The 15,476-nt window shown below is 41.0% G+C and overlaps 2 protein-coding genes across 5 annotated transcripts in view; one reads left to right on the top strand and one right to left on the bottom strand.

The window, feature by feature from the left end:
• Positions 1-2,053: 2,053 nt before the first annotated feature.
• On the bottom strand, positions 2,054-14,240 carry LOC133642817 (retinoic acid-induced protein 3). Its single transcript, XM_062037213.1, has 4 exons — positions 14,136-14,240; positions 5,325-6,454; positions 4,001-4,056; positions 2,054-2,787 (listed from the first exon to the last, which is right to left on the bottom strand). Exons 1-4 carry the CDS (start codon positions 14,150-14,152, stop codon positions 2,698-2,700), a joined length of 1,293 nt encoding a protein of 430 aa, XP_061893197.1. The 5' UTR covers positions 14,153-14,240; the 3' UTR covers positions 2,054-2,697.
• Positions 8,128-15,476, top strand: part of LOC133642818 (matrix Gla protein-like) — a 102,442-nt gene continuing 95,093 nt past the window's right edge. Inside the window, exons 1-2 of one of the 4 annotated variants that reach the window (XR_009824607.1) lie at positions 8,128-8,380; positions 11,349-11,446. The gene's annotated coding sequence lies outside the window, so the exon portion shown is untranslated. The remainder of the gene's footprint in view (positions 8,381-11,348; positions 11,447-15,476) is intronic. The other 3 variants (XR_009824609.1, XR_009824608.1, XM_062037217.1) reach the window with 3 other exon arrangements.

Genomic DNA, 15,476 nt, shown 5'->3' with positions numbered 1-15,476 from the left:
TCAACACAGCCATTTGACTTTTATTCATTGGAATTGTCAACACAATTTGACGTAAAAAGAAGAAAACAATTTGATGACAAAAAAGTGTTACATCAGTTTATTTATTTGGTAATCAAGAAACAAATGACCCTCCAAAATAAAGGCTTCATGTCAGATAAAATTAATTTGATGAGGAAATGTGCAAATGTTTCTTCTTTTCACTTGAGAAGATGTTACAAAAAGCACATAAACACAAATAATGATGTTTAACTCCAAAAGTTTTTGGATGAAACTTTCAGGAAATGTGATTAAAACAATTTTGGGGATGATCCGGATCACTGAAACTCAAGGTTTTTAAAAAGATTTTTTTACTATTACGGAGTTATTATTTTTGTAGTCACCTGACCGCAGGTCACATGATCTCGTGTTACCATAGCAACGGGAGAGAAAGAATGCTGTCTTCTTTTTTTTTAAGTAGCAAAGGTGGTTTGTTTAATTGAAGGACGCACGTTTGAACATGAAAATGTTCTTCATCCTCGTCACTTTCACGCCTTTGGAGATTAAAATGCACCTTTGAAAGATGTTGGTCATAAATATTACAACATTTATTTTATTGCTCTTTTGACCAAATAAGCACACTAAAGTACATCATCTACTCTTCTTTCTTGGAATTATTCACTCAGAAATGTTTATTTATTTATTTGTCAAGGTAGATTGAACACATTATGATGGGACTGTACAGCGTCATCACCCTCATACGCTCCTGGTCTGCCAGAGAATAAGATGACACAGCAGCAGTGATCAGTATTCCAACATCTCTCGGGTTTTTTTCCCTTTCCCAAATGAAATGTACGAGCGGTTAGTTTAACCACCAAACTTTTGTGGACTCCCAACATTTTTAGCACATATTTATTGTTATGACAACAACATCTTTTAAAGCTATGTGAGTTTTATTTTGAAAAATAAATAGAAATACGTACACCAAAGAAATGAGCTTAAATGTAAGTAAAATTCACACATTTTCAAACATTTTCATAATTGAAATGGAGTTTTTTCACCCTGAAATCATGTTTTGATAGTTTCAAATGTTTTATTTGTAGTTTCAGACTTCAGAGTGTGAATCATGACAGTCCCCTGTCGTGTTGCCTTCAGGGAACGTAGGAACTGAGGCCATTCAATGTAAGCCAACATCGAGCTCCAAAAGCAACAGCATAAAGTTTATTTGTTTTTTCTTCTTGCTTTACATGTTTTGTTTTTTGCAAACGTTTTCATAAAAATGTCATGCACATACGTCATGGCCAATTATGCAAATTAGACTTGAAAAAAATGTGTTTGTTGGTATAAAAATGCCCATTTTAAATGCTGCTTTGCCTCTCAGTAGAAAGGTGGCAGCATTTATTTGTCATAGATTAAACACACTATGATGGGACTGTCATTTTAACTATGTACAGTAGACGGCATCTCACCTCATACGCTCCTGGTCTACCAGAAAATAAGAAGACACAGCAGGAATGTTGCCAATTTATTGATTTGAGCCAGTATTCCAACATCTCTCCGTTTTGTTGTTGTTGTTTTTTTTTTTTTTCAAATTAAAAGCAACCACAGTATGGAGCTATGTAAGTTTTACTCTGAAAAGAACATCAGTGCATTCAAAATATAAATAAATACACCCAAAAAATTCAACTTAAATGTAAGTACAATTTGCTATTTAAAAAAATATATTTTCATGTTTGGGATTTTTTTATTTTTTTCAGTTTCATTTTTTTTATTTTCAGTTTCAGAGTTTTGGGCCAGAGCCGGGTGTTGTTGACCGTTCTCTGTTGCCTTTAGGGAACGTAGGAACTAAGGTTATTCATCTTACCACGTTTGGCCCTAGTAATAATAACAATAATAATAATCAAAACAATAACAATAATAATCAATAATAATAATATAAAAACAAAAAATAATAATGATAATAATCAAATAATAATAACAAAAATAATAATAATAATGATAAAATAATAATAATAATAAAATAATAATATTAATAAAATAATAATAATAATATAGCTCCATACACGGGCAGCTCCATCTTATTTGCAACATTTAAACATTTTGTTAATTTTAAACTTTTTTTTTTTTTTTTTGCAACATGTTTTATTGCTCACCTTTTTCATAAAAAAATACATGCACATACGTCATGGCCAATTAGGCAAATCAACAACCCACCACCACAGATTGCAGTCGTGTGGGAGACATTGTTGTTACAATACCTTTTTATTTAGCTTTTACCCGAGTGGCTTTTAAAAATCAATATATATATACTGCATGTTCATACAGTTGGAAGGGGATTCACTGCGGTTTACCTGACACACCAAACGTGACGCCAGAGGGTCGAATAGCTTAAAATGCGTTTTGTGGCAATTCAAACTTAGTGGCGTGGCGCTTTCCATCATTTTCAGCAGACAACATTGCAAAATGATTCTTTTCCTCTCACGCGAGACCCGCCCAGGAACAGGACCAATATAACATACACTTTTATTTATCAACGTATTTGTTGACTGGCCGAAAGAAAAGTTCACTGCAAAATGACATTCAAGTTGACATTTCTTTGCGCTTTAGGAGAGTTTTTGCTTTTTCTTTATATTGAATAAAAAAAGACATTCCTGATGGAAAAAGTGACACATATTTACATGAAATGCATTCTGGACGTGCTCCTTGTTGTGTGTGTGCGTCTCACAAGGGCCCGTAATAGTCGTCGTAAGGTTCTGTGAGGTTGGTGCTCTGAGGCCGAGGAATGCTGTAATCTTTACTGCCCGCAACTTCCTGCAACACGCGAGGTGGCACTTGGTCAAATGTGAGGTGAAAGGTGGCACTTTGTCAAATGTGAGGTGAATTTGAAACGTGAGGTGGCACTTTGTCAAATGTGAGGTGAATTTGAAACATGAGGTGGCACTTGGTCAAATGTGAGGTGAATTTGAAACGTGAGGTGGCACTTTGTCAAATGTGAGGTGAATTTGAAACGTGAGGTGGCACTTTGTCAAATATGAGGTGAATTTGAAACGTGAGGTGGCACTTTGTCAAATGTGAGGTGAATTTGAAACGTGAGGTGGCACTTTGTCAAATGTGAGGTGAATTTGAAACATGAGGTGGCACTTTGTCAAATGTGAGGTGAATTTGAAACGTGAGGTGGCACTTTGTCAAATGTGAGGTGAATTTGAAATGTGAGGTGGCACTTTGTCAAATGTGAGGTGAATTTGAAACATGAGGTGGCACTTTGTCAAATGTGAGGTGAATTTGAAATGTGAGGTGGCACTTTGTCAAACATGAGGTGGCACTTTGTCAAATATGAAGTGAATTTGAAACGTGAGGTGGCACTTTGTCAAATATGAGGTGAATTTGAAACATGAGGGGCGGTATAGCTCGGTTGGTAGAGCGGCCGTGCCAGCAACTTGAGGGTTGCAGGTTCGATCCCCGCTTCCGCCATCCTAGTCACTGCCGTTGTGTCCTTGGGCAAGACACTTTACCCACCTGCTCCCAGTGCCACCCACACTGGTTTGAATGTAACTTAGATATTGGCTTTCACTATGTAAAGCGCTTTGAGTCACTTGAGAAAAAGCGCTATATAAATGTAATTCACTTCACTTCACTTCACTTTGTCAAATGTGAGGTGAATTTGAAACGTGAGGTGGCACTTTGTCAAATGTGAGGTGAATTTGAAACGTGAGGTGGCACTTTGTCAAATGTGAGGTGAATTTGAAACGTGAGGTGGCACTTCGTCAAATGTGAGGTGAATTTGAAACGTGAGGTGGCACTTCGTCAAATGTGAGGTGAATTTGAAACGTGAGGTGGCACTTTGTCAAATGTGAGGTGAATTTGAAACGTGAGGTGGCACTTTGTCAAATGTGAGGTGAATTTGAAACATGAGGTGGCACTTTGTCAAATGTGAGGTGAATTTGAAACGTGAGGTGGCACTTCGTCAAATGTGAGGTGAATGATGGCGCTGCCTAATGAGGCTGAAGCTAAAGGCGTCACTCACCGTCATGGAGAAGCCAGCTTCATACGGCGATCGCAGCGAGGCGTCCACTCGTCTGCCTGAAGGGAAAAAGGTGCGAGCGCTAACTCAATAAGGACTCTTTATTAGGTACTAAGATCCAAGACGTGCGTAACACGGACCAGAAAAATCAGTTTTAGCATTTAGCACGCTAGCCAGATAGCCTCGGATAACAAAAACATGACTAGTTGGTCTTCGCCCGGAAAAGAGCTTGAAAGCACGCTAAAAGTTAGCAGGTGTCAAGTACCAAAATATGACCGTTAACTGTAAAATTAGCTAAAAATCTAGCATGCTGATGTTAACATGCTACACATTAATGTTAGCATGCTAACAGCATGTGTCCAGTACCAAAATATATGACTGAGGTGTATACCTGTAAAATAGCTTAAACATAAATACAAAAAACAACTAACATGCTAACAGTAAACACATGTCCAGTGCCAAAATATGAGCAAGGTGTATACCTGCAAAATAGCTGGAAAAAAACTTAGCATGCTAACAGTTAACGTCTCAAGTACCAAAATATGACTGAGTTACCTGTAAAATTATCAAAAAAATCTAGCATGCTGTTGTTAACATGCTACGCGTTAATGTTAGCATGCTAACAGCATGTGTCCAGTACCAAAATATATGACTGAGGTATATACCTGTAAAATAGCTAAAAAAAATAAAAATAACATGCTAACAGTAAACTCGTGTCCAGTACCAAAATATGACAGTTATCTGTAAAATTACCCAAAAATCTAGCAAACTTATGTTAACATGCTACACATTGATGTTAGCATGCTAACAGCATGTGTCCAGTACCAAAATAGATGACTGAGGTGTATGCGTGTAAAATAGCTAAAAATATATATATATATATTTTTTAAATAACATGCTAACAGTAAACTCGTGTCCAGTACCAAAATAAGACTGAGTTACCTGTAAAATTAGCTAAAAATCTAGCAAGCTTATGTTAACATGCTACGCATCGATGTTAGCATGCTAACAGCATGTGTCAAATACCAAAATATATGACTGAGATGTATACCTGTAAAATAGCTAAAACATAAATAAATAAAAAACAACTAACATGCTAACAGTAAACACATGTCCAGTGCCAAAATATGAGCAAGGTGTATACCTGCAAAATAGCTGGGAAAAAACTTAGCATGCTAATGTTAGCATGCTAACCGCTAATGTCTCAAGTACCAAAATATGACTGAGTTACCTGTAAAATTATCAAAAAATCTAGCATGCTGGTGTTAACATGCTAATCAATGTTAGCATGCTAACCGACTGCGGTCAGAAGTTAGAGGTTCCTCACCTCTTCGGTTTTCCGGCTCATTCTCAAAGCTTCCGTTCTCATTTCCCCCCTTGGGGCTGTTGAGTCCCGGGATGTCGGCACTCGGACTGGTCCACCCCTCGAAGCTCAGCGGGTACTCCTTGGCCTTGGCCTCGCCCCTGCAGAGGAAGGCGGCCTGCGACAAGCCGTGCCCCGTCAACAGCACCCAGCCGTTGGCCACCAGCGCCATGGCGAGCAGCGGGTCGTCCCACTGCGGGCGGCGGTCCAGCTTGGGGTTCCCCCTGACCAGCATGGTGACCCACGCCACCCAGACGCCGGCGGAGAGCGCCAGCGTGAGGAAGAGGAGCACGGCCTGCTGCCGGCTCTGCTGGTGGGTGGCGCCGGCGTAGCTGTAGCTGTAGGTGGCGCAGGAGCGACACAGGAAGTGCATGGCCAGGATCAAGCTGATGGCCAGGAGGCACATGACGTAGATCTGCAGCATGACAAACTCCTCCTGGCTGTACTCGCAGGGCCGCTCGTCCCTCACCAAGACCAGGATCAGCCACTCGGTGGAGATGATCACCTGCACCATGAAGAGCCCCAGCGCCATGCCGGCCTCCCCCCAGCCGCGGGCGGCGGCGAAGCCCAGCAGAGCCAGGCAGCGGGCCAGCAGGCAGGAGAAGGCCAGCGAGAAGAAGACCCCGAAGAGGAAGACCCTGGTGGGACAGGTCTCGGGGCCGAGGCGGATGATGAAGGCGAAGGTGATGGCGAAGATGCCGGCCGTGGCCAACAGGAACATGGACATGCAGGCCACCGTCCCGCCGATGTTGCTGCGCTGGTTCCGCAAGGAGACGCAGACCCACAAGGACCAGAGGAGCAGGCTCAGCAGGAGGAGGGCGCTGAACAGGAAGCCGGAGGCGGCCAGGGTCTCCAGGACGATGCCCCACGCCGCCTCGCGGTCGCACAGGAACCTGTAGGCTGGATCCAAGTCTGCGCCGCAGCCCGGAACCTTCTGGGTGGACACGTTGGAGGCGGGCGACGTCGTGGTGCTGACGTTGGCCAAGGATGGCTGACAAGAACCTGGCGAGGGGGCGTGGCCGAAGAAGACCAGGAGAAGGAGGAGGGGAAGGGGGAACGCCATCTTGTGCTTCCTGTTTGTGTGCGTTCGCACCCTGAAACAAACACATAGGCAAAAGTATTGGGACGTGGAAAAACAGGAAGTCAACGCAGAAAAAAAACATGTACTGTATATTCCGGACCATAGGGCGCACCGGATTAAAAGGCGCATTGAAGGAGTCAAAGACTTCCTTGTGGTCTACAGAACATGTAATGGTGGTTCTTTGCTCAAAATGTTGCATAGATGATGTTTTACTCATCATCTTCAAGTCGCTTTCCGACAGTCGCTTCAGGATGCGCCGTTTTGTTGGCGGTCTTATTTACGTGCCTCCACTTGGACAGCTGCAGAATTGCTTTAAAAAGTTAGCATGCTAACAGTTAGCATGTGTCAAACGCCAAGTTATATGACTGTTGGGCTATAAAATCGGCTAGCAAAGTTAATATGCTAGAATCCTACTGGAACGTTAGCATGCTAACAGTTAGCTTGTGTCAAGTACCAAGTTACATGACTCTGAGGTGTTAAGCTGCAAAAAAGGTAAGCATGATTGCATGCTAACAGTTAGCATGTGTCAAGTAAAATCGGCTAGCAAAGTTAATATGCTAGAATCCTACTGGAACGTTAGCATGCTAACAGTTAGCGTGTGTCAAGTACGAAAAATCCTGACTGAGGCGTTCAGCTGCAAAATTGGCTAAAAAGGTTACCACATTAATGTTAGCATGATTGCATGCTAACAGTTAGCATGTGTCAAGTACCAAGTCATATGACTCTGAGGTGTTAAGCTGCTAAAATGGTTAGCACATGAATGTTAGCATGATTGCATGCCAACAGTTAGCATGTGTCAAGTAAAATCGGCTTGTAAAGTTAATATGCTAGAATCCTACTGGAACGCTAGCATGCTAACAGTTAGCATGTGTCAAGTGTGAAAAATCATGACTCCGAGGCGCTCAGCTGCAAAATTGGCTAAAAAGGTTAGCACATGAATGTTAGCATGATTGCATGCCAACAGTTAGCATGTGTCAAGTAAAATCGGCTAGTAAAGTTAATATGCTAGAATCCTATTGCAACGTTAGCATGCTAACAGTTAGCATGTGTCAAGTAAAATCGGCTAGTAAAGTTAATATGCTAGAATCCTACTGGAACGTTAGCATGCTAACAGTTAGCATGTGTCAAGTGTGAAAAATCATGACTCCGAGGCGCTCAGCTGCAAAATTGGCTAAAAAGGTTAGCACATGAATGTTAGCATGATTGCATGCCAACAGTTAGCATGTGTCAAGTAAAATCGGCTAGCAAAGTTAATATGTTAGGATCCTACTGGAACGTTAGCATGCTAAGAGTTAGCATGTGTCAAGTATGAAAAATCATGACTCTGAGGCGCTCAGCTGCAAAACTTGCTGAAAAGGTTAGCATGTTAATGTTAGCATGCTAACAGCACCAACGTTGCAGGACTCTTAGTTTGTCAACTAGCGGCCCGCGGGCCACTTCCGGTCCGCCAAACCACCCAACCATGAATTGATTAACGTGGACAAGTTGAAAAACTTATTGGGGTGTTACCATTTAGTGGTCAATTGTACAGAATATGTACTGTACTGTGCAATCTACTATTAAAAGTTTCAATCAATCGATCAATCAATGGATGAAAGCACTAAAAAGCAGGGTGCAGTACTCCCGCCACACAGCAGGGGGCAACAGCGAAACACATGTGTCAAAGTGACGCAGCACTGGGGTGAGTAGAAGAAGATTACTCCTTTCAACCCTGAAAAACAAATGGAAATAAAAGGCGAAAATAGGACTTTTAAACAACAGCAATCCATCCATCCATTTTCTACTGCTTGTCCCTTTCGGGGTCGCAGGGTTGTGTTGCAGCCTATCTCAGCTGCATTCGGGCGGAAGGCGGACAACAAATGTTCCACCGCGAGCGAGTCATTGTTTCCTGGCGGACCTTTTTAAGTGACGGACGCATTGCTCCAGACCAGCAACACGTGTAAGTTTCATCAGCAAACATTTGTAAGAAGATATCATTTGTACATGGAAATATTCAGTTTGCGTTGGTTTGAAATTGCCGACTCGGTGATGTATTTTGTGTTCGTGGTCGTGTTGGTTTTGTCCGAGAGCGACGATTAAACCTCTTTTAATACGCGCAGTGCTAAATGTGACCAGTAGAGGGCGACAACGCTAACAGTCAGACAGTGTTGTGTACTTTCTATTTGTCTAAACATTTGTAGTTTAATGTGTGGATATATTAACACTAAACCTTCTATTTTATTGATGTAAAATACCCAATGGACGTTATACTTTTGTTTTGTTTATACCTCCAGTCTTATCCATTTTCTTCCGCTTATCCGAGGTCGGGTCACGGGGGCAGCAGCCTAAGTAGGGAAGCCCAGACTTCCCTCTCCCCAGCCACTTCGTCCAGCTCTTCCCGGGGGATCCCGAGGCGTTCCCAGGCCAGCCAGGAGAGATAGTCTTCCCAACGTGTCCTGGGTCTTCCCCGTGGTCTAATTAAACTAATTTAACTAATGATTCCCGGGCGTGGCCACCGCTCCTGCCCACTGCTCGCCTCACCTCCCAATGGGTGAACAAGGGGATGGGTCAAATGCAGAGGAAAATTTCACCACACCTAGTGTGTGTGTGTGACTATCATTGGTACTTTAATGAATTAATGAATTAATTTTAATGAATTTAGGGACAGAGAATAATTCCAAAGAAGGAACATCAATCCTCAACAATTTGTATATTACAGAGAGTTAGCGTGAAAGACTGTTTACTTTGCAATGAAGTAAAGAGTCTTAAAGTAATAGAACCTGCGGACGCATTCACATTTTGATGTCCGACTCCTGAGCCTTTGGGCTCTTGATACTCTTCATGATGTACTTGAATAATCCTGGTCTAAGTTGTTTAGCTGCTCAATTGGCTAAAAAGGTAAGCACGCTAATGTTAGCATGATTGCATGTGTCAAGTACCGATTTCTATACGTTTAAGGTGTTGGGAAGTGGCAGGCACTGAAGAACTGAAAAGTGTCATCTCGCTAGTATCGATACTGATATTTGATCAATATCTGATCAATATCAATATTTGATCAACTCTGTCTGCTCACCTGTCATTCATAGCACAGAACACCTGTGTGACGTCACACTTTAGAGAACCCGAGAAGTACAAACTACAAAAGCAGTGAAGTTGTCAGGTTGTGTAAAAGGTAAATAAAAAGAGAATACAACAAATCCTTTTCAACTTATATTCAATTGAATAGACTGCAAAGACAAGATATTTCATGTTCACACTGACAAACTTTGTTCTTTGCAAATAATCATGAACTTAGAATTTAATGGCAGCAACACATTGCAAAAAAGGCATTTTTACCAGTGTGTTACATGGCCTTTCCTTTGAACAACACTCAGTAAAGGTTTGGGAAGTGAGGAGACACATTTTTGAAGTGGAATTCTTTCCCATTCTTGCTTGATGTACAGCTTAAGTTGTTCAACAGTCTCCCTTGTCATATTTTAGCTGCCACACATTTTCAATGTCTGGACTACAGGCAGGCCAGTCTAGTACCCACACTCTTTTACTATGAAGCCACACTGTTGTAACACCTGGCTTGGCATTGTCTTGCTGAAATAAGCAGGGGCGTCCATGATAACAACATATGTTGCTCCAAAAGCTGTATGTACCTTTCAGCATTAATGGTGCCTTCACAGATGTGTAAGTTACCCATGTCTTGACCACTAATACACCCCCATACCATCACACATGCTGACTTTTACACTTTCACCCTAGAACATGTCTTGACCACTAATACACCCCCATACCATCACACATGCTGCCTTTTACACTTTCACCCTAGAACAGTCCGGATGGTTCTTTTCCTCTTTGGTCCGGAGGACACGACGTCCACAGTTTCCAAAAACAATTTGAAATGTGGACTCGTCAGACCACAGAACACTTTTCCACTTTGCATCAGTCCATCTTAGATGAGCTCGGGCCCGGCGAAGGGTTTCTGGGTGTTGTTGATAAATGGCTTTGGCTTTGCATAGTAGAGTTTTAACTTGCACTTACAGATGTAGCGACCAACTGTAGTTACTGACAGTGGTTTTCTGAAGTGTTCCTGAGCCCATGTGGTGATATCCTTTACACACTGATGTGGCTTTTTGATGCAGTACCGCCTGAGGGATCCAAGGTGTGTAATATCATGGCTTACCTGCAGTGATTTCTCCAGATTGTCTGAACCTTTTGATGATATTACGGAGTGTAGATGGTGAAATCCCTAAATTCCTTGTTGAGAAATGTTGTTGTTAAACAATTTGCTCAGGCATTTGTTGACAAAGTGGTGACCCTCGCCCCGTCCTTGTTTGTGAATGACTGAGCATTTCATGGAAGCTGCTTTTATACCCAATCATGGCACCCACCTGTTCCCAATTAGCCTGTTCACCTGTGGGATGTTCCAAATAAGTCTTTGATGAGCATTCCTCAACTTTCTCACTCTTTTTTGCCACTTGTGCCAGCTTTTTTGAAACACGTTGCAGGCATCAAATTCCAAATGAGCTAATATTTGCAAAAAATACCAAAGTTTCTCAGTGTGAACATGAAATATCTTGTCTTTGCAGTCTATTCAATTGAATATAAGTTGAAAAGGATTTGTTGTATTCTCTTTTTATTTACCATTTACACAACCTGACAACTTCACTGCTTTTGGGCTTTCCATTGTTCACTAGAGGTGGACAATACAACATGGGCTCCATCTAGTGGTATGCCAAAGAAGTACTGTATGTATGAGTATCATTGTTGATGTGCATTGTGGGTAATGTGGCAGCAGCCAAAAATAAGACTTGTGCCTTGTTTTTAATGAGTACTTGGGCCGACTATGCTACTGCGCTTGGCCGTTGCTCGTTATGCAGGTCCTTGGAGTGTTTGTGAGTGGTAGTGTGGAGAAGCACTGACGCAGGACTCTGTTGCAGGAACAGTCGGCAGAAAGCGGAGGACACAAACATGTCAGAACAAGGCGGCGAGGCGTGAGCCAGGTCGGAACACTTTCCCTTCCACGCCAAGACGGAAGGTAAAAAACAGACAAGGGTGACTTATTAGCACGACACGTTCGAATGGACAGATGTTCCGCCCCGATGGGAGATCATCGCTTCCTCTCGACTGACAATAACACCGCCTTTGTCCCCGAGTGTCGCGTTCCTGCACATTTGCATCCGACACTTTGGAGAGGAGCGATACGAGCACAAACACCGATTATTGGGCTTGGAGTCACTTGTGAACATGGCTCAGGGCGCAATAACAACATATTAGGCTTGTCCTCATAACAACATTTTGGTACCGATACCAAAATGTATTTCGATACTTTTCTAAATAAAGGGGACCACAAAATGTCATTATTGCCTTTATTTGAACAAAAAATGTTAGTGTACATGAAACATATGTTTATTATTGTACTTTAGTCCTTAAATAAAATAGACAACTTGTCTTTTAGTAGTAAGTAAACAAACAAAGACTCCTAATTAGTCTGCAGTAACATATTGTGTCATTTATACACCTATTATTTTGTACACATTATGAGGGACAAACTGTAAAAATTGATTATTAATCTACTTGTTCATTTACTGTTAATATCTGCTTATTTTCTGTTTGAACATGTTCTATCTACACTTCTGTTCAAATGTAATAATCACTTATTCTTCTCTTATTTGATACTTGACATTAGTTTTGGATGATACCACACATTTAGGTGTGGATCCTTACTTCTAGACCTCCACCCCAGATCCCACCTCACTCCTACCCACTTCTCTAAAGTGGGCTGGCTCAAGGTGGAGGACAGAGTTAAACAACTTGCACTGAGCCTAGTCTATAAAATCCGCTACACCTCCCTGATACCGAAGTACATGTCAAACTACTTCCTTAACGTAAATGACCGCCATAACCACAACACCAGGGGGAGCTCCACTAACCACGTTAAACCCAGATTCCCATCTAACAAAGGTCTTAACTCATTCTCTTTCTATGCCACATCATTGTGGAATGAACTCCCAACAGCTATAAAAGAAAGGGCATCTCTATCCTCCTTCAAAACCACACTAAAACAACACCTCCAGGCAGCTACAACCCTAAACTAACACCCTCCCCGGATTGCTAATAATCAAATGTAAACAATCAAATGCAGATACTTTTTCTTTTTCTTATGCCTTCTGATCTCTCTCTCTCTCTCTCTCTCTCTCTCTCTCTCTCTCTCTCTCTCTCTCTCTCTCTCTCTCTCTCTCTCTCTGTCCACTACTTGATGTCCATATCACCCTTCCCCACCCCCCCCCCCCTCCCTCCACACCCCTGATTGTAAATAATGTAAATAATTCAATGTGATTATCTTGTGTGATGACTGTATTATGATGATAGTATATATGATAGTATATATCTGTATCATGAATTGATTAACGTGGACCCCGACTTAAACAAGTTGAAAAACTTATTGGGGTGTTACCATTTAGTGGTCAATCGTACGGAATATGTACTTCACTGTGCAACCTACTAATAAAAGTCTCAATCAAAGATCCGATACCAAGTAGTTACAGGATCATACATTGGTCATATTCAAAGTCCTCATGTGTCCAGGGACATATTTACTGACTTTATAAACATAATATACATTTTAAAAAAGGAAAAAAGATTTTGTGACGATAAAAAATATTGATGTAATCATAGTAGTATTGACTAGATACGCTCCTATACTTGGTATCATTACAGTGGATGTCAGGTGTAGATCCACCCATGGCATTTGTTTACATTGTGACGGCGGTGAGCTATTGTATCCTCCTAGTGAAGCATGTTTAGCTATTCCTCGTCCTCCAGTGATAATGATACCTGTAAGAAACTTACTTTATCCGTCGCCATGGAGGCGAGGATTAGTGATTTAGAAGTAGCTAAAACACTGTGGATGGATGTTAGCCGCTAACCCGCGTTTCAGTGTTATAACTTCACCTTTATCTTGACTTTTTACACCAAAATGCGTCCATTCTCCCTTTTCTGTCTACACACTGTGTCTGCTTGTAAGTACTCTGTGTGTGTGCGCTGCCCAACATGCTCCTCTGCTCGTAAAACCCGCAATGTCACCACGTGACGACGACGCGCCGTCATGCCTGTTAATAAAAAAAGGAGGGGCGGGGACCGGTACTTTTTCGAGGCGGTATAGTACTGAATATGATTTACCGGTACTATACTAGTACTGGTATACCGTACAACCCTACACCATATTGGGGAACATTGCGACAATGTTGACTTTTTGCCAACATGAATGCAAAAGGAGTAATAACCGTGTATATTTCTCGAAATGTTACCCTCCTAAATATTATACACACTTCCTGCACGTCCACAATCACACACATTCTTGTCAAGACCTGCTGTCTACTTCTTATTAATACCTGCATGCTGTCTACTTCATATTAATACCTGCATGCTGTCTACTTCATATTAATACCTGCATAGTGTGTACTTCATATTAATACCTGCATGCTGTCTACTTCTTATTAAAAGCTGGTGTCTACTTCATATTAATACCTGCATGCTGTCTACTTCATATTAATACCTGCATAGTTTGTACTTCTTATTAATACCTGCATGCTGTCTACTTCTTATTAATACCTGCTGTCTACTTCATATTAAAAGCTGCTGTCTACTTCATATTAAAAGCTGCTGTCTACTTGATATTAAAAGCTGCTGTCTACTTAATAATATACAGAAAGTGCGAGACTTACCTGTAATCTGCCAGCATTGTTTTCACCTTGGCTTTCAGGGACAAACTTGCATCCCGACTCAAACTTTCCTGTCCATAGGTGGGGCTCTCTCTCTCTCTCTCTCTCTCTCTCGCACACACACCTGAAAGTGATGACACACACACACACACCTGCAAGTGATGACACACACACACTCGGAGCGGTACACTCCTCGCTGGTTGCAAGTCCTATTCCCCGCACTAATTTCAGTCCTGATAACTCTTGTGTGCTTTTACTGAATTCCACAAGTGTGTTTTTGGGGTCTGCTATGGTTGCCGTGGTTACGGTGTAATCCCAGGAAGAAGGACGGAAAGTGATGAAATTGGCCCGAGGGCCTAGAGAGAGGGAGAGGTCGTGTCTGAGCAAGCAGGAGTATTATGGGGTGTGTTTGTTGACGTCACCATAGAAACTCTCACACTACGTCAAGTAGTCACCGCCTGGTGTTTATGAAGCGCTGAAAGCGCGGGAAATGATTGATTCTCTTTAATGTCTGGTTTAGTGTCTTTTTTGGAGTTCGGTGCCCATGCTTTATTTTAAAAAGCACCGTAACCATAGCGACCCAAATGTGGGAAAACATGCGGTAACTTACACTTTATGACACAATCTTCAAAAGATGTGACACAGTTTTGAGGTTTGTGATGTATTTATATTTGTACACAGCAGTATGATATATTTATGTGTATGTATATATTTATATTGGTAGTTATATATTTGTATATTTATATATTTGTATATTTATTTTGTATATTTATATTTGTATATTTATATGTATATATTTGTATTTTTGTATTTATATATTTATATTTGTATATTTGTATTTATATATTTATATTTGTATTTATGTATTTGTATATTCATATATTTATATATCTATATTTGTACACAGCAGTATGATATATTTATATATGTTTATATATGTATAATGATCTCAGCGTTGCTGGTGGACGAAATGGAACAACTTTTAGCGTAATTACGGAGATGAAAAAAGGCTGTTTTAGTAACACTCTTAATGTGTGACTCACATGAGAGAGTTGGGTGGAAGATAATACCCAAATTCTTTACTGAGTCACTTTGTGTCATTGTTTGTTGTCACATGTTAAGGTGGTATTATTAAATAGGTGTTTTGTTGTCACATGTTAAGGTGGTATTATTAAATAGGTGTATAATTGTTTGGTTGTCAAATGTTAAGGTGGTATTATTAAATAGGTGTATAATTGTTTGGTTGTCACATGTTAAGGTGGTATTATTAAATAGGTGTATAATTGTTTTGTTGTCACATGTTAAGGTGGTATTATTAAATAGGTGTTTTGTTGTCACATGTTA

Source organism: Entelurus aequoreus, linkage group LG25, assembly GCF_033978785.1.
Source record: "Entelurus aequoreus isolate RoL-2023_Sb linkage group LG25, RoL_Eaeq_v1.1, whole genome shotgun sequence".
Classification (NCBI taxonomy): Eukaryota; Metazoa; Chordata; class Actinopteri; order Syngnathiformes; family Syngnathidae; genus Entelurus; species Entelurus aequoreus.
This window is presented reverse-complemented; position numbering and strand designations above follow the sequence as displayed.

Bases quoted from the DNA above. Each gene is read 5' to 3' on its own strand.
- LOC133642817 (XM_062037213.1), bottom strand. The intron at 4,057-5,324 runs GTGAGGAACCTC...TTTTCCCTTCAG, and splicing joins TGAGCCGGAAAACCGAAGAG to GCAGACGAGTGGACGCCTCG. The intron at 2,788-4,000 runs GTGAGTGACGCC...CGCGTGTTGCAG, and splicing joins AAGCTGGCTTCTCCATGACG to GAAGTTGCGGGCAGTAAAGA.